At 40.2% G+C, this 20,011-nt stretch overlaps 1 protein-coding gene across 2 annotated transcripts in view; it reads left to right on the top strand.

Annotated features, from left to right (window-relative positions):
* Positions 1 to 20,011, top strand: part of CAP2 (cyclase associated actin cytoskeleton regulatory protein 2) — a 143,632-nt gene that overhangs the window by 19,107 nt on the left and 104,514 nt on the right. For both annotated transcript variants that reach the window (XM_086370169.1, XM_086370168.1), the window contains exons 2-3: positions 8,016 to 8,137; positions 12,088 to 12,188. In XM_086370169.1, the coding sequence (XP_086226295.1) occupies positions 8,017 to 8,137; positions 12,088 to 12,188 (222 nt within the window). In that variant the 5' untranslated portion in view covers position 8,016. The remainder of the gene's footprint in view (positions 1 to 8,015; positions 8,138 to 12,087; positions 12,189 to 20,011) is intronic.

Raw genomic sequence — 20,011 nt, 5'->3', positions numbered from 1 at the left:
AAAGAAAAAGAGCCATAGAGAGACTTCCCCAGTGGTCCAGTGGTTAAGACTCTCCCTTCCAATGCAGGGGGCATGGATTTGACCCCTGGTCAGGGAATTAAGGTCCCACATCCTACAGGGTGCAACTAAAAATTAAAAAGCAAACAAAACAACAACAGCAAAAAGAACTATGGAAAACCCGAAGGTTCACATTGGAGGGAGCAGGCATGCTCTTTCCTATCACGGGAGGAAGACACTGTAGGTCTCCGTAGGAAAAACTAATCTTGTGTCTCCTTTTAAATGGAAATTTCTTCTGCAAAAATCTGGCTTTCCACCTGATCTAGGATTATACCAGTGAGTGGGCAGGTGAGGGAAAGGCAGTGAGGGGTAGCCAATTAATTAGTCAATCAAAAAATATGTATAGAGTTCTCCATGCACCCAGCAGCATGCAGACTCAGTGGGAGATACAAAGAAAGTGAGATACAACCTCAGCCCATGGGAAGCTTGTACTGGTTTCCTTTTGAGGCAAGGTATACATGTGCTAGCAGAAAAAATGGCACGAGGAGGCATTTGCATTCAGCAGTCTGTCTCGTAGATACCAAGTGTGTAGTACAGACAAATAGGCTGCTATTCGGAGAAGGCAATGGCAAGCCACTCCAGTACTCTTGCCTAGAAAATCCCATGGACGGAGGAGCCTGGTAGGCTGCAGTCCATGGGGTCCCTACGAGTCGGATGCGACTGAGTGACTTCACTTTCACTTTTCACTTTCACACAGTGGAGAAGGCAATGGCAACCCACTGCAGTGTTCCTGCCTGGAGAATCCCAGGGATGGCAGAGCCTGGTGGGCTGCCGTCTATGGGGTCGCACAGAGTCAGACACGACTGAAGGGACTTAGCAGCAGCAGCAGCAGCAGGCTGCTATTCTGGGCTTATCACTACTTCCTCTGTGCCATGGGGGTATCAGTGTTCAAGGTAGCTACGGAAGCTGCTTTTCATAACTGGTTAGACTGAGTAGCTAGGAACTTAGCAGACCTCTTGCCACCGAACATAAGATGGTTTGATAGAGAAAACAGGAGGGATGAAGGAGGGTGTTTTTTTTTTTTTTCCCCCAAAAAATAGTTCCACAGAGATGTCCTCAGAGGACTAACTAAAAGCAAAAGTCATATAAAAATGTTTGGGGTGGGGGGAAACTGTGACTATAAAATTACTAATTACACAGGAAAATTTTTGTATTTGTAATAACCATTACACATAGACTTGAGAAAATCTCTTTTAGAAATGTTGAAGGAATAAGTACATTGACAGAAGAAAGTGAAATGTTGAAAAAAATAATGATAAAGGTGTATTGACCTGAAGTTTTCAGCTAGTCATTTCCGTTGTTTAGATCTTCTAGATGATTGCTCAGTGTTTCAAGTTCATGACAGCTTGATGTAGCAGTGTGTAGGCTAACTATTCCCGTGAGAGCAAGGTGGAGATGGGAGATTTTCATGACAGTAGCTGACATGTCTGTCACTGACCTCGTGCCAGACTTTTTATGTTTTGGTATGCATGTTTATAGCAATCCTATGTACAGGTGGCAACTAAAGTAAAACCAAATTAAGCTCTTTTTTCCAAAGTCCTCCAGCTAATAATTCCAAAGCCAGGCCACCTCTATGCTACCCCAGTTAAAGATGAGCAAAACAATTGAGACTTTATAAAAAGGTTAAAAAGTGTAGGGAACTCTCCCATTCTGGAAACCACTATGAAAAAAAGGATAGGAATACTGTTTCTCCTATGTTTTAAGTGTAGTCATTGTACTATTGGCATAACATTGGACACCGGACATAAAATTGGACAGTGTGTGTGTGTGTGTGCGTGTGTGTGTGAGAAGTCGATTCAGTCATGTTGGACTCTTTGCAACCCTATGGACCGTAGCCCCCCAGGCTCCTCTGTCCGTGGGATTCTCCAGGCATAAATACTGGAGTGGGTTGCCATGCCCTCCTCCAGGGGATCTTCCCAACCCAGGAATCAAAACTATGTCTCTTGTATCTCCCTGCATTGGCAGGTGGGTTCTTTACCACTAGCACCACCTGAGAAGCCCTAAAGGTAAATAATATTAGGAACTAAATATCTGCAATTTAACAATGGGTTTTGTAAGATGACCAATGAGGAAAAAAAAATAGTATTTTTAAACATTAACAGCTGGATTTCCCTGGGGGCTCAGTGGTAAAGAATCCACCTGTCACTGCAGGACACACAAATTTGATTCCTGGTCTGGGAAGATCCCACATGCCTCAAAGCGACTAAGCCTATGCACCACGACTGTTGAGCCTGTGCTCCAGCGCAGGAGCCACAGCTAGTGAGCCCATGTGCCCTAGAGCCAGTGCTCTGCAACGAGAGGAGCCTCCACAACGGGAAGCTTGCAAACTGCAGCTGTTGAGTAGCCCTCGCTTGCCGCAACTAGACAAAAGCCCACACAGCAGCGAAGACCCAGCACATCCAAAAACAAATAAGTAAATAAAAACAATGACAGCTACCTCTCCTCCTAGGAAACTGTCTCCAGAACACCTTATTATTCCAAGAACAGTATATGAGAAAATACTGATCAGCTGTATTCTTACTGAAGTGCATGAAGTTTTTGTAAATGTATGCAGTTGATGTAAGAGAAGTTTGAATTGTTTAAATATTTAGAATGCTAACTTCTTTGTTTGAAAACAAATAGACTTGTTTTATTAACTCACCCAGAGACAAACTATATGCACTGTTCATTCTCCAATCTTTTCTACACTCCTGAAAATCATTGATAAGAAAATATTTGGGGACAAAAAATGTTTGATCAACAACAGAGCACATCATCATGAAAATTCAAAACACTGGGGATAAAGAGAAGATCCCATAAACTTCCTCCAGAAAGGAAAACACGGATTACATCCGAAGGAAGAAGGATCAGAATGGCTTTGGACTTAGCAGCAGCCGCCTAGGAAGCTAGAAGAGAATGGAGTGAAAACTTCAAAATTGCAAGGAAAATTTCCAGCCTAGAATTCTATACTCTACCAAACCAGTAGTCACATGTGAGGGCAAAGTATAGATATTATCAGACTACTAAGGTCTCAAAAAAATTGCCCTTTTATGTACATGTTTTCGAGGGTAATACTCTTCCCAGTTAAGAAAGTATCTCAAGAAAGAGGAAGATGTAAAATTCAAGCAACAGGTGATACTGCACTGGAGGGAGAGGAGGGAGAGTGAAGGTAGAGGCGGACCCCAGGGGACAGGTGTGTAGCAGGCCTGCAGAGCAGTCTTGCAGTTGGAGTGATCTCCAGAAGAGATGCCTCTGAAAAGAAAAAGCTAAGACAATTCCGAGTGTGTTTGGCCCTGTGGAAAGGAGACTTATTCAACTCCTGGAAAAGCTTGGAGATGAGTGATTAAGTGTAAAGAAAACTGAGAAGCTGAACATCATAGCTGTAGGAAAACAGGTTGTGCAAAAATGGAACGCGATCTTAGCATACCTCATGACGCAGCTGTGAATAGTCATAATTGTTTCAACACTGATGACGAGTCACAGAAAAATTGTGATATCATAGTGTTGGGAGGATGGGACAAGAGGAAATGTGCATTGATGTGCTGGTGGAGATTAAGCAAGAGAAAAGTAAACCCTCATGTTTCTGGAGGGAACTCGATGGATAATGCCTAAAACTGAAGGAAACAAACAAGACGTAGAGATAGAACCATGCTACTTAGAGACAAGGAGGTAATTACTAAAAGAAACAGCTGAAATAATTGAACATGGTTGACTCTTAAGGCAAAAAATGGAAGAAGGCATTCAGGGGACTGTTGTGGTTTTTGTGATAAGCCTTGTAGAATTACTGACTCTACGTTATGTGCATTCTTTGATAAAAATAAAAAACTTTTTAAAAAGTAAGGGGTAATTCAGATAAGAGAAAATGACAAGGATGAGTTACCATTCCCATTATAAAGAAATTCAAAATAAAATACTTAAAAATTAATACAAAATAAGAAATTAAGATTCATCTCAAGTATAATTTCCTAAACATTCAGAAGAGACAGTCATGTAATTCCATGTTCCTCTCCCTTTTTTTTCCCACCCATCCTCACTCTCTGGTCAAATGTTTGGGCTTCTTCTCTGTAAGCTGTAGGTTATAGGGGAACTTCAGCTTAGAGTTGGCTTCTACTTGAGTTAGAATGACTAGAAAATGTGGAGGCCAAGTTTGAGCTGTATTGTCTAAGCCAGTCTCTTGGTTGTCCAGCTGTGTATCTGGTTTCTCTTTGCATCTCCTCAGAGTCTTAGAATATCTCAGCTTCAGCCATTCTGCCCTGTCTCCCTCCTCTGCTGGCTTCCTGACCCAGGCTCATCTGTCTGTCCACCTGGCCTTGACACATTCCTTCCTCTGACCCTGCTGCCTACATTTGCTTTGACCGTCCTCTCCACTTCCTCAGCCTAATTCTTAATTCCTGGCTCCCCACCTCCTCATCTGAACGTGGCTAAATCCACTTTGGAGAACCAAGGCGAATGGAACTGCCTGGGAGGAATGTGGAGAATCTGTAGCTCTGTCCTTTCTTCATTCTTGAGAGCCCAGCTGCCAGCTGAGCGCACATGTGGGGGAAGTGTGTGTGTGTGTGTGTGGTGTGGTGTGGTATGGGGCAGTGCGGGGGTGGGGGGTGAGTGGGGAGGAGAAGAGAGCACAGCCGTCTTGGACTCCGTCATTTGCCCTGGGAATGCTCGTGTATTTTTGATATCCTGGTGTCGTCTTTCTTTTATTTGTTCTGCATGTCTCTTAGATACCGGTCTAAAATTTAAAACCCAGAGGCATCTTTCCAGCTTCCTTGCATGAGCACTGTTTTGACCTCTTAAGAGGCCATGGCCAGACTTCAGCTCCTGGTGATCTTACATGAAGTGACATCTGATTCGCTTTTAGACTGCATTCCACACCAATCTGCCCGGCCCTGCAGTTTATGGGCTCACTCCTGTTGTCTTTCAGCATATGGAGCACTGTGAGATAGTGTGAGTTTGAATCTTGTCAGGGAGGCTGATTAAGCCACCATCAGGGACAGCAGTCCTATGTGTGAAATGTCCCAGGCCTTCCCAAACAGCTCTGGGAGCGGCTGGGGGTGGTTAGTGCTTCTCCATTGAGGGGCAGAGAGACCTTGCTAACAAAGCAAACACATTGTTTTTGTATCACGGGCGAGGTCCACGGTGGTAACATTTGGCACGTTGAGTAACAGGGAACATAGATAACTGTGAACAGATGGGCAACTATTAAAAGATCCAGGGGCTTTTATCATTTCTCAGTTGGCCTTCACCCACCTACAGGATACCCAGTTCCCTTGTTAAATTACATAAAGAGCGCAAATAAATTTCTTCTCCCTCCTCTTTTTTTTTTTTTTTTTCAATTGCGATGGAAGCAAAAGCTCTGACGTTGAAGAAGAGAATAGATGAGAAACTTCTAATTTTGAATCCCCTTGGGATTAGATGCTGATTTCAGCTGCACACAGAACACTGCCCCATATTTTTAAAGAGTAGCTGCTGGCAGTTTCAGAGGCGATGACTTTCCAAAATAGACAGTGAACTCCCCTGTCTGTATCTGGTGACCATCTGACATTTGGGACACAGACTTACAGAGCCATCCACGTGTTTTGATGCGTATAACCTCGCTGTTAGAAAATGGCAGTGGCATGTCATTAAGCTTATGCTCAGAACTAATGGAATACAAAATACAAAAAAGAAACACCTTACCTGGTTCCCAGAAGCAGTGGAAAATATTTACACATCTTAGAGCAATGAGATTTCTCCGCACTCTGGGGAAGTGTTGTCTCTGGCATAGGAGTGTGCTAGTCCTCTTTGGCTCAGGATGATACTTGGAGAGCTCATGAGAGAAGAAGTGGGACTTCCCTGGTAGTCCGGTGATTAAGACTTTGCCTTCCAATGCAGGGGCTGTGGGTTTGATCTTCGGAAGCTAAGATCCCACATGCCTCATGGCCAGAAAACCAAAACATGAAACAGAAACAATATTGTAACAGACTCAGTAAAGACTTGAAAAGAAAGAGTGAGAAGTCCAGACACTGATTGAGATGAGACATGTCTTCCTCTGTCTGGGGCAGCAGCCTGATTTTGCCCAAAGCAGTCATAGGTTGGTACGGTCAGTTATGGTACATATACCTGAATCTGATGAACCTGGCCAAATTAGATTGGGTTCATCAGAGGTGGCCTTAACAACATTACATTCCAGGGCCAGTAATTTTAAAGTATATCCTCTGTGGGCCTCTTGGTGGTTCAGTGGGAAAGAATCTGCCTGCCAATGTAGGAAACCCAGATTGGATTCCTGGGTCAGGAAGATCGCCGGGAGAAAGAATGGCTACCCACTCCAGTATTCTTGCCTGGGAAGTTCCATAGACAGAGGCGCCTGGACGGGCTACAGTCCATGGGGTCGCAAAGACTCAGACACAACTGAGCGACTGAGTACACACACACATGTACACTAAGTGTAGCTATCGAAGATCTGTTTGAACGCAGGAGGGGTAGATACCCAGCCCACTTTTATTCTCAGTCCCTTAGCTTCGAAACCAATTTATCCCAGCTAGGAGTGTTGGGTAGCTAAAGATCCATGTGTCCAAAAACAACCCCAACAACATCTAAATTTTATTCTAAAAATAACCAGTGGAAAATGGAAATAACCATTTTTATTATTTTATTTATCTGTTCATGTATTTTTTACTGTTAGTTTTGGCTCTGCTGGGTCTTCGTTGCTGGATTTTTCTAGCTGCAGTGCAGACTTAGTTGCCTGATGGTATGTGGAATCCTCCTGGAACAAACGTTGAGCCTGTGTCCCTGGCATTGGCAGGCAGACTCCCAATCCCTGGACCACCAGGGATGTTCTCTCATTCTTATTATTTTAAACTAAGACCTACACTATTAAAAAATAATTTAAAACAATTAACACTGAAGCCAATGATAATAACTAGAAGACAGCCCTTGGAGGGAATGGCATCTGTTGCCAAATGATACAGTTTGATAAACGCATACTTCTTCTGTGCTGGGCTCTTTGGTTTAAGATAATTGAGTAAGCAAGGGTTATCACTGGGTTTAGTGTCCCCTGTAGAATTATACTTTAACAGAATTATTGGAAATAGATAAAACATGCTGACACCATTTAGCAGGAATGTTGGTAATGTTAATTATGAGATATATGTTCATGGGATTTTTTTCTCTTCCTTATTTTTTAAATTATGAAAGTATGATAGCACATTTATAGGAGACTTGGAAAATACAGAACACAGTTACATATAGTTCTTATATATTACAATTATTTTTAAGTAGATAAATTGAGATTTTTAGTTGGAGTTTGAGTATCAAACTCTCAAAAATTAAGAGAACAAATATACAGAAAAGTAGAAGGATATAGTAGACCTGAAAAGCACCATGAACCAATTCAACATAATTAAGATTTATATAATTTTCACACAATAGTAGGATATAAATTCTATTCAAGTTCCCATAGGCTATAAACTAGGAGAAACTGGAACATATCCAGGGACATAAAACAAGGCACAAAATTTTCATGGTCTGAAGGTATTGAAATCATACAGAGTCTGTTCTCTTATCACTATGGAATTATGTTAGAAATCAATATCAAAAGATATTTGAAAATAACCCACATATTTTCAAGTGCAATGGTTCACAGTCTTTTAAGTAAATGTTATGCATCAATTCATCGTAGAATAAAGAAGCATCCATGGAGACACATGATAATGGTATAGAGAGTGAATATTTGTGTATTGCAATATGATTCTTATAAACATCCCTGAATTGAATAGAAAATAAGATGAGCTCAATGTAATTAGTTTTTATTCTGCTGTAAGTTTTATGTTTTTTTGAATTTCACCTATTTCCCTGACATATAAAAATACTCTCGAGGTAATTAAAGCCATAGCCATTCCGAATAATTTTTATTTTCCTTCTCGCTGCTGTTAAGTTTAATGGTGTCAGCTTGCTAATCCTCCCTGATGCTCACATGGCCTCCATTTGTGCCGGCATTTTCCTAGGATGGCAGAGATGCAGGGGCTCATGGAAAGACTGGAGCGGGCTGTCGGCCGGCTGGAGTTGCTGTCTGCAGGGTCACATAGGCCTCCTGGGGACTGCGGGGAAATTAACGGTGTCAACGGAGGTAGGACTACACAGTTGTCATTACTGGTCTCTTTGTGGGTCACTTTGTTTCCATCATTGAGTTTTCATGAAACATTTCTATGAACTTTAACTCCTCCATTTCTTCCTTTCCATGTGACCATGACGTTAACCAGATGCAAGCGATCCCCCCCAAAAAGAAAAAGAAAGTCTCAATCCACAGTCCACAAAAATTACCTCTATCTGTGCCTGTTAACAGTACAATGCATGAGCTGAATGTTATTATTCTTTTCTTTTTGTGTTTATACTGCTCTTCCACATTCAGTGACTAAGTATATTATCTAAGTCATTATCAAAAAGAAGCTAATGTTCTCTATTAGACTGTAAATTGGAAGAAATTATCATTCTGTGCATTTTAATTTTAAAGAGAACAAGTCATTAAGTGTAAGAACTACAGTTTTGAAGGAAGAGAATCTGATGTGAAACCAAATATTATTTCGAGGTAGCATGATCACATCACATTGCTTTACGTTTACCATTCCTCACCAAATATGTTTTTAAAATTATATGCTAATGCCACACATTTTTAAAAAGAGTTAAAAAATAATGTGAACAAACATATAAAAAGTTAACTACTTCTTTAAAAAGATACTATGCGTGGCCAAATCTGTTATCTACAGTAATTTTTCCAAATTCTTTTTGTCTAAGGTTGCAGATTTAGCAAATAAGAATACAAGACACCCAGTTAAATTTGCATTTCAGACAAACTACCTTTTTTTGGTTGAAGTGTATTCTGAATACTGCATGGGATATACTGCATGATACATACTTCCTCTTAAAATTTATTCTGTGTTTATTTGAAATTCAAATATAAATGGACAATCTGTATTTAATCTGGCAACTCTATTCTTGTCTCACACCCATTGCTTCCGTATCTGACCCATTTTGAATTTTGTCAGTCTTTTGGGGCTTGAGAAAAGCCTTGGGGAAGAGGGGGCTTCAGAAAAAAAAGCTTTCACTGGGCAAGATCCACATTGGTGCTTCTAGAATTTCAAGCGTATTTGGAGCTGTGCCTTGCATTACATGCCCTGGGACAGAAATTACTGTGTGAACACAAATGCACAGGCTGGGTTTTTCCCCCCTCCCTACCCCTCAAACATAATGAAAATTAAAATGCCCTGAATGAATTGAAAGGGGATGTTGTTTAAGGGAAAGCTGCCAGGGGCCTGTAAGTTTTTTCCGCATCAAATGAGACACATCTATGATTTCATTTTAAGCTTCTTTTTGTTAACTATACAGTTGGAATATGAGATTCAATAGACTTTATTTGTAAGGAAATATTTTCGTGTTCTTCTTCAGTGACTTTGTTTCCTTATGCCTTTGGCATCAGGTGATCAAAAGACATTTCTGAGATTGCTGCCCACAAATATAAAGCCTGTGAATACATAAAATAAACTCCAACTCCCAGGAGGCTGTGTAGTGTTGCTGAGTTAAGGAAAAAAGAAACCCCAATAATTCAAACCTCACTTACACACAGAGGTACTAGACTGCTCTTTGTACTTTCTTCATAGAAGAAGAATTTCCTGGGGAAATTAATAAGCTAAGCAAATTTGGAAGGCATATACTTAAATTACTTAAATATTTAAACACAGTTTCTAGTATAACAAAACATTCCAAACCAGTTATTAAAGTTCTCTTAAAAAAAACTTAGCCAGCAGTTTACTATCCTATTGATAGTATGAAATGAAGACAGGTACTTGGTTAGTAGGATAATTAGTAAAAGGTCTGAATGATGTCCATCCTTAAAATCTTTTCTTATCCTAAACAACATCACTTCCACTTCTTCTAAATTAGTCAGCTTTGGTAATTTTCTAAATTTTATTTTTAACAAATCCTTAAAGACAATCTTCTCACCTTCATTTACACCTTCAAATGTAAACACCATCATTACAATAATGTTATAACTAAGGTTAATTTTTTTAATTTAAAAAGAAACTTGTAGAAGGAACCAGTTCATTACAGATCCATAGTATGCACAGATCAAAGAACTGCCCTATGAGACTGGTGTTATGTTGTGTTTTATGATGTGTTTTTTGCTTACTTTGACAATCAGGTAAGTTAGGCTCAATTCTTGAAGAAATATTTTCATGCCTGCCAATTGACAAGTACTTAGATGCAGGGGCATCTAAGATGAATTATACACAGTCCTAAATCTTCCAAAATCTTTGGTCTCGATGCATTACTATTCTGGGCCTCAAATGCTTTGATTAAGAGATGCTCAAAGGATGCAGACTTGGGAGAAAGACAGGTCATTAAAGGCTGCCCGGAGGAGGTGTGAGCAGAGCTGAGTGATGAAAGGAAATTGAAAAATATTCCCTTTTATCATTGTCCCTTCTGCTATGTAGAGGCCTCCATCACATTTTAAAACCTTTTCCCACTTTAAACACTAAGCAGAGACCCCTCAGACCTCTTCTACGGCAACAAACAGGTTTATCTGTTTCCAAATGGATCCGCGAGGAATCTTTGGGTTTGCACCTCTTTTATGTTATAGAAGTTGGTACACACTGCATTTTAAACTTAGGATGATAACTCAGCTTCAGTACCCTGCCTAAAAGTGAGACTTAGAAGTAGGTGCAGAGAACTGTGCACAGCTGTTTCCATCACTCTCTGGGCCTGTGGAAAGGGCAACTGGGAACCAGGGAAAAGGAAGGAAATTTATCCTATGCATTTATGAGCTTGGATATTTCTGTCCAGTATAAGAATGGGACTCCTAAGTTTGACTTTGAATCTTATAAGGCTGTACTGCTGAATTTGTCAGTATTATCTTTCTCAATATTAGAGATGCTGTCAGGGACTTAGACAAAAGTTTTTTTAATGAAAAGTCAGGGAAAGAAATACAGAGCACCCCAGTTTGGGCCATTGCCCCTTTAGCTTTAGAGTAATTTAGCAGATCAGAATTCACTGTGGGTTAGCGCACCAGTCATTTTTACACCCACCCTCAATGTTGCTCTCCCCCTGGGAAGTGAAGGAGGAAGTAAATAAATGTGTGAAATCAACTGTCTTCCTACTTTGCCCAGCATTCATTATTACCTTTTAATTGTCCTGAATAATCTTGGTAACTATGTGCAAGGTCATTATAGAACTTGGATAGGTCAGTGTAGAAGTAAGTACACTGGCTTTGGATTCAGAAGGTGTGATCAGTTTTTGGATCTGCCACTTCCTTGGTGTATAGCCCTTAACAAGTCACATCTCTGTTTGCATCTTCATTTCCTCGTCGGTCAAAGTGTGACAGTGCTACCTACCTCATGGGTTTGGGGGAGAATCAAGTGAAAGCATGCAGGTGAAAGTACCTACTCAACGAAGTATGTCAGAAAGAGAAAAACACGTATTGTATATTAATGCATATGTATGAAATCCAGAAAGAAGGTACAGATGAACCTGTTTCCAGGGCAGGAATAGAGATGCAGATGTAGAGAATGAACATGTGGCTCCAGGAGCCAGGGAGGAGAGGGTGGGACAAATTGGGAGATTGGGATTGATGAATATACACTACCATGTGTGAAATAATTAGCTGGTGGGAACCTGCTGTGTATAGCACAGTGAGCTCAGCTCTGTGATGACCTAGAAGGGTGAGATTGGGTGGGTGAGAGGGAGGCTCAAGAAGGGGATATATGTGTATATATAGCTGATTTACTTCATTGTACAGCAGAAACCAACACAACATTGTAAAGCAATTATATTCCAATTAAAAGATTTTTTAAAAAGAAAGTACTTATTCAGGAGGACAAAAATAGAGGAAAACAAAAAAATTAGGAAAACACTGCTTTCTTGAGCCATTGAGAAGTGTTTAATAAGTACTGATTGGGTGAATGAATGAATTAGTGAATAGAAAGAAAATGATGTGGATGGCATGAGACTTATCTATTACTTATGGCAAAGCAGTTCCAGCTTTCACTAAATTACCAGGGAATAACACAATGTTCCTTTCTAAAGGTGTGGCACCCTCTGTGGAGGCCTTCGACAAGCTGATGAACAGCATGGTGGCTGAGTTTTTAAAGAAGAGTAGGATCCTGGCTGGTGACGTGGAGACCCATGTGAGTACTTTCCTCTGTTGTACTCTGTGGAAAGATTGACTGCTATTAAAATATTTTTAAAATAATGGTCATAACCAGGGCTGGCAAAGGATGGAGGGATTGAGACCCCTGTGTGCTGCTGGTGGGAATGTAAAAGGTGCAGCCCATATGGAAAACAATATGGCAGAACATTAAAAACAGAATTAACGTATGATCCAGCCATTTTACTTCTGGATATAGACCCCAGAGAATTGAAAGCAATATCTCAAAGAGATATTTGTATATCCATGTTCGTAGCAGCATTATTCACAGTAGCCAACATGTGGAAGCAACCTACGTTTCTGTTGACAGATGAATGGATAAACAAAATGTGGTCTGTGCATACGATGGAATATTATTCTTTCATAAAAGAGGAAATTCTCACACAATGAAAACATGGATGAACCTTGAGGACGTTATGCTAAGTAAAATAAGCCTGTCACAAAAAGACACTGTATTGGGGAATTCCCTGGCAGTCCACTGGTTAGGAACTGGCACTCTCACCGGTTGGGGAACTACAGTCCCACAAGCCACGTGACATGGCCGGAAAAAGAAAAAAAGGTACTTATGATTTCATTTATATGAGGTATTTAGAGAAGTCAAACTCAAAGAAACAAAAAGTAGAATGGTGGTTGCCAGGGGCTAGAGGGAAGGATAAAAACAGGAATTTGTTTAATGGGTATTGTTTTACTTCTGTGATGCATACTAAACTCCAGAAGAAATGCTGGCAGTCTGATGCATAACAATGTGAATATACTCAACACTAAAGAACTGTATGCTTTAGAAATGGTTAATGTGATACATTTTGCATTATGTCTATTTTACCACAATTGTTTTTTAAACTGCAGCTTGAGGAAAAGCAGAGTTGTAGAATTTGATTGGTAGAGACTTTTAATGCTATCTAGGCCAGCCTCCCGGTTTAGACACTTTCTATACATTTAAAAAATCTTTAGCATTTTCCCTGAGGCTAGACATTGTTTGAGTCCTTTTAATGAAAATAAAAGCCAAACCAATTAACAACCTAAAAGAAAAAAAAAATTTATTCAGGTACTTTTTATTCATTTGCCTTTGTTTCTTGCAAGGATTGAATTTAAAATCCATCTGCTTATAGATTTCTCAGCAAGAAAGCATCCCGGCAAGACCATTTTCAGTATAGACTCACAGAAAATCTGATTCTTGAATAAAGTTGTGGTTTGCAGTTTAAAAAAAAAACACACACTCTTTTTGCTCCTTCTTCAATTAGACATTATACCCAACACTCAATACCAGTCTTCCAGGGGATCTGGTAACTCAGATTATACCCTTGGTTCCAGAATTGTAATTAAATAGGTGTTTATCTCATCACATTTGCAATGTATTTGCTCATCACCTCTAAGAGAAATGAAGATCAGTCTCATGGACCTTTTTATTAAATATTCCTATTGAAATCCTCACAGGCAAAAGAAAGGAAGCTCTGATATGCAGGAGTTCTAGAAGAGTCTGTGTAGTAAGACCTACTTGAGATGTATCACAGAACTCTAGAATTGCTCTGGTTTGTTCTTGAGCTTGATGTCTGTGTTTACAGAAACCTGGTCTGCAGTAACATGGTGGCTGAGCTTCTGATATGTTGACTCATGATTGTACTTGAAATCTAACATATAAAATGGAGTATCAGCCCCAAGACCTTAAAGAGATATAATTGAAGAACAGTTTACTCTCTTGAAAACTATTATAATAATTATTATAATTAGTATTGTTACCATTAATATTGACATTATATTATATATAATGTGTACTTCTGAGGTACACAGTACATTATAATTCTTATTAGTAATGTCACAAAATTCTATGTAGTGTTCTTTTACTGGGGAATAATGAAGCCTGTAAATATGTATATTTAACTTTGCATTTTAAGAAATGTAAGGTTTGCATACTAAGTAATTCTCTTCAAGCTGCATAGTAAACAGTTCCTTTAAATTCTTTGTAGAACGAAGTGAGTTATCAATAAAGAGTAGCTTGATTTATGTGAAGTTTTTTCTTCTCCCTGCTCATCAGCCTGAGAACAGCAAGACTCAAAGGAAGGAATATTCTCAATAATGAATAGATAATGCTTAAAGAAATTTGTGTTTTTCACTCATTAGTTTTTTAACAAGGAAGGAAGGTAGGGAAAGAAGAAAGAAGGGAAGAAAGAGAAGAGAAAGAGAGAAAAACACTTGTCATCTGAAAGTGTAGACTTGGTTTCTATAACACAAAGAAAAGCTCAGGCAGCTTTTGTCCATCTGCCCATGACTTTAATACGTTAAACAAGCAGTTTATTTTTTCTCTCTTATAGAGCCATGTGTCACTGACATTAAGCTTGCAGCTGCTGCCTCTCCCATAAGCCAGAAGTAGGGGTTGAACTTTGTTCCAAGAACACACCTGTTGCTTAGGGGAAAGAAAAAACCCACATACCTGATTGTACAGTATGGAAATTTGAGAATGACACAAATGTCCATCACGTTAACTCCTGTCCCTGCGTGTAAAAGCTGTTTCACAGACACTAACGATGAAAAAGGGCAGCCGAGCTATGATTTAACGTCTGTCTTGATGTGTTGGCTGCTGGTTGGGCTTAATTTACTGAACAGTCAATAGTCTATTGACAGAACAGACCACAAAAAAAGGGAACTAATAGCTACAATTAGGAAGCTCTGTTGAACCGAAGAACATAGCAGGTTTAGAAAAGATTAGATCTTGTAAAGCCGCCTTGTATAAGGCATAAACTGAAGGGCTTATTTAAATTACCCTTCAACCCAGGAACACTGACACAGCTTGCACCCTTTTTAAGAGATAAACAAACAATGCACAATTTTATAATACATGTTTAGGGTAAATATAGTCCTCAATGTCAAAGAAAAAGATCCCCCAGAAACTGGGCCTGCAGAATTGTAAGCCCTTGGTCAACAATCATTTATCCTTAAATGGATGAATGTCGTTTGTTTTTTTTTAAAACAAAGCTGTCCTGTTGTTATTCATGGTATATGGAACTAATCTTAGGTCTGTTTCTAAATGATTTGACCATCATGAAACAACTACAAATCTTATAGCTCTTCCTAACTCAAGCCCTTTTTGGAGATTTATAGAATTTACATATTAATGTTTGTAAAGGTCTGGAACATTTATTTCTTGTCATGATTAAGATGGATACAAAAGAAATATTCTTTTATTAATTGTTCAATAAAAATGAGAGACCACAATTTGAACAAAAGGGCAATAAAATTCAGCAAAAAAGCATAATACACTACATATGGTAAGATTAAATGGTATTAAACAATATTATAGCTTTGAGTTCCTGGACTTTATAAAGGATGGACCTATTTAGACAGTTATTATAGCTCTACTTTTAATGGGCCATGGTTACTCTTGTAGATGTTCCTAGAACTTGTTACTTACTTAAATCATCTACAGAATGTCTTGTTCATTTTATGCCTTGCGGGTTAGGTAACATGTCCAAAGGGGGTGTAAGTTAAGGATGATCTCTTGTTGGTATTTGGATTTCAAAGCTGGCTCTTACTTTTTATAGCATGACCTTGAGCTAGTCCTTACCCTTCTCAGTAATGAGACTGGACCATATCACTTCCAAGGGCTCTCCGAGCCCCTTTGAGTGACTCACCCGTTGTCTCAGTGTGAAAGCATGAGGGAGTTAGTTGCCAAATGAAGAGCTTGAGATAGAACAGCTTCATCACCAATATAAAGAAAAAAAGAAATCTTGAGCCATGCCAGGGAAAGAACCTCAAACAAGCAAAACAAGCAGAAGGAAACATGTCAGAAAAAGGATACACAGAACACTAAAGATAACGTATCATCCTGCTTTATGATAATATAGAAAAAAATCAGACTCCTTCATTTAAAAAGACCTTGAGGGACTTCCCTGGCAGTCCAGGGGCTAAGAAGACTCCATGCTCTGAATGTAGGAGCCCAGGTTCCATCCCCAGTCAGGGAATTAGATCCCACATGCCACAACTAAAGATCCTGCATGCCACAGCTAAGACCTGGTGTGGCCAAATAAATAAATACAAAAAATAAAAAATACAAATAAAAAGACCTTGCAGCCTCCGTGAATCTGTCCTTCTTGGTCTTACTAGTTCTTGCTTCTTCCTTGACATGGACCTATGCCTAGAATAAATAAAGTAAAAATGGCTATATATTTATTTTACTAATTGTATCCATATTCTTTCTTCAATTTTAGAAAACCTTTACGTTTGTACTCAAAGAGAACAACCATTTGCGTTTTTGGTGCTTTATAAGCTGGGTCTATGTAGAAACCCTCCTGCCCCCACCAAAAAACAAAAAACAATCAGAAGCACAAGTTTGGTGCCTCCTGAGAAACCTGTATGCAGGTCAAGAAGCAACAGTTAGAACCTGACATGAAACAATGGACTGGTTCCAAATTGGGAAAGGATTATGTCAAGGCTGTATATTGTCACCCTGCTTATTTAACTTAAGGGCTTCCCTGGTAGCTCAGCTGGTAAGGAATCTGCCTGCAGTGTAGGGAACCCTGTTTTGATTCCTGGGTCAGAAGATCTGCTGGCAAAGGGATAGGCTACCCACTCCAGTATTCTTGGGCTTCCCTGGTGGCTCAACTGGTAAAGAATCTGCCTGGATTGTGGGAGACCTGGGTTCGATCCCTGGGTTGGGAATATTCCCTGGAGAAGGGAATAGCTACGCACTCCAGGATTCTGGCCTGGAGAATTATTTATATGCAGAATACATGATGCGAAATGCCAGGCTGGATGAATCACAAGCTGGAATCAAGATTGATGGGAGAAATATCAACAATCTCATATATGCAGATGATACCACCCTTATGGCAGAAAGTTAAGAGGAACTAAAGAGCCTCTTGATGAAGGTGAAAGAGGAGAGTGAAAAAGTTGGCTTAAAACTCAACATTCAGAAAACTAAGATCATGGCATCTGGTCCCATCACTTCATGGCAAATAGATGGGGAAACAATGGAAACAGTGACAGACTTTCTTTTCTTGGGCTCCAAAATCACTGCGGATGGTGACTGCAGCCATGAAATTAAAAGACACTTGCTCCTTGGAAGAAAAGCTGTGACAAACCTAGACAGTGTATTAAAAAGCAGAGACATCACTTTGCCAACAAAGTTCTGTTTATTGAAAAACCAAAGCTACGGTTTCTCCAGTAGTCATGTTGGATATGAGAATTGGACCATAAAGAAGGCTCAGCACCTTTGAATTGTGGTGCTGGAGAAGACTCCTTGAGAGTCCCTTGGACTCTCTTGCAAGGATATCAAACCAGTCAAGCCTAAAGGAAATCAACCTTGAATATTCACTGGAAGGACTAATAGTTCCCAATATTTTGGCTCCCTGATGTGAGGAGCCCACTCATTGGAGAAGACCCTGGGGAAAGATTAAGGGCAGGAGGAGAAGGAGGCGACAGAGGATGAGATGGTTGGATGGCATCACTGACTCAATGGACATGAGTTTGTGCTAGCTCCGAGAGATAGTGGAGGACAGAGGAGCCTGGCGTGCTGCAGTCAGTGGGGTCACCAAGAGTGAGACACGACAGAGCAATTGAACAACAACAGCAGTGAAACAGCCCGTTCCACACAGATCCAGCCTCCTCAGTCTCCTGCTTGCCTTCAGTCAAGTTGGCCCTCCCATTGACTAGTTTCTTGCTAATAGTTTTAATATGAACATTTATTTTTATTATAATAAAACATAAGTATACCTTGGCAATCTCAAGCTCAAAGGATCATGTGATATCTGTCACATTCTCCAGATGGCAGAGACCCACCCCCCAAAAAATTACTTGTACAAAGAATTCTGCATCTAGGTTTCAAACAGGCTTTATATCAGGGATCTTTTGTCTTACAATCTTAGCCAGTTATGATAGAATTATTAGAGAAGAAAATACCTTGGAAACCATCCATTCCAATATACATCCTCATTTCTTTTTCTTTGTCTTTCTGCCTCCCTCCCTCTCTCCATCTCTCACTCTCTCCCTTCTCTTCTTTATCTCCTAACACCCAGGGACAACTCTCTGAAAGAGAATGTACCTGAAGGTGTTAGTCACTCTGTCATGTCCGACTCCATGGACTGTAGTCTTGTAGGCTCCTCTGTCCATGGGATTTTCAGGCAAGAATACTGGAGTGGATTGCCATTTCCTTCTCCAAGGAATCTTCCTGACCCAGGGATTGAACCTGGGTCTCCTGCGTTGCAGGCAGACTCTTTACCATCTGAGCCATCAGGGAAGCCCTCCTATATACATCCTCATTTCTCTTTCTTTGTCTTTCTGCCTCCCTCTCTCTCTCCATCCCTCCCTCTCTTCCTTCTCTTCCTTCTTTTCTTCCTCTCTACCTGTCTTTTTCTCTTCCTTTCTTCAAAGAAAGAAACTGCAACCTAGAGAGGTTGGTGATATAGGTGCCATGTTGTATACAGAACCATGACCCCATGGCAGAGGAGGAATCTGGTCTCCAACATCTCCATCTGTGGTTTGGGAGATGCCTGGCTTAGACTCCCCAGGGTCAGCTGTGTCTCACTGCCTTTGCAGGCAACTGAATCACTAGTAAGATGCAGTGGCATGTATCTGCCACCTCTTCTTGTCCTCTGCACTCAACAGCTGGCACCGTTCCCCCTATCAAGTTTCCACAATAGGTCAAGAAAAGGGTGGACTTGGGCGCAGCAGGTGAGGAGAGGAGTTACAGTGAACATCACCATAACTCATGTCTTTCATGTGTCTCCTCAGAGCAGCGCTGAGTGAGGCAGCAGAACAGTGACCTCTAGGACAGATGAACTGTGTCCCTCATGGGTCTTTGCTTCTCCCCAGTCACTAAACCAGCCTGCTCTCAGCCTGGTCATCCCTCACTGTGCTGTTGACACCAAATTGGCAGAATTCAGAAAGATCACAGATCAATCCATCTCTGTTATGATTTCTTTCCAAGAAGGTGGAGAATTTTGACTCTCAGCACTGAACACATACTTTGTTTTTAACTTAAGGATGTTTGCTTTTAGAACATCTAATCCCCGTCTCTGCCCTTGAACATCCTAGTTTCATAGCACATTTTAAGCCTAGGGAAGGCTCTTTATCAGGAACTGGCCTTGGAATCTCAGCATCTCTTGAAGAGACACCAGGCACCACTAATCGCCAGAATCTCCCTGTTTACTCCACCAAAAATAAATATCTCCATAATATTTTGCTGAGACAATGAGTTGGGTTCCATGAATCTCTCAGGTTAAGATGAGACCTGTGCTTTTCTTTCTGCTTCTTAAAGGAAACCTGTGGAACACCAGCCCTGATTATTCTCTTCTGGTCTGTGATCACTGGTGTAAGCAAAATGTAAGAACTGAAATATGCGGAGATGTGTTCTGAACATACTCAGACTTCTGTGTACACATTGCTATATTTAAAATGGATGGGCAGCAAGGTCCTACTCTATAGCACAGGGAACTCTACTCAATGTTATATGGTAGCCTGGATGGGAGGGAAGTTTGGGGGACAGTGGATACATGTATATGTATGGCTGAGTTGCTCTGTTGTGCTGAAACTCTCACAACATTGTTAAGCAGCTATACTCCAATATAAAATAAAAAGTTAAAAAAAAAACCCGAAATACCTTTCAGAAGATTGTTTTCCATGTGAGAATTTAATCATGTTACTTAGAACTGCACAATAGAGGTCCTTTTCCTTTCTCTTGCCTTTTTCTTTTTTCCCCCTGTCTTTCCTTCTTCCTAAAACTATGCCAATAATGCGAACATTTATTGTTGTTTTCTATCTAGACTTCAGGATAATTTAATTGTTTGCCTGGAGGCTGCTTCAGCGTCTGAA

Source organism: Bos grunniens, chromosome 23, assembly GCF_055505025.1.
Source record: "Bos grunniens cultivar Pamir isolate PY7600 chromosome 23, Bosgru_T2T1.0, whole genome shotgun sequence".
Lineage (NCBI taxonomy): Eukaryota > Metazoa > Chordata > Mammalia > Artiodactyla > Bovidae > Bos > Bos grunniens.
The sequence above is the reverse complement of the archived record's forward strand: the minus strand, read 5'-3'. Positions and strand labels throughout refer to the sequence as shown.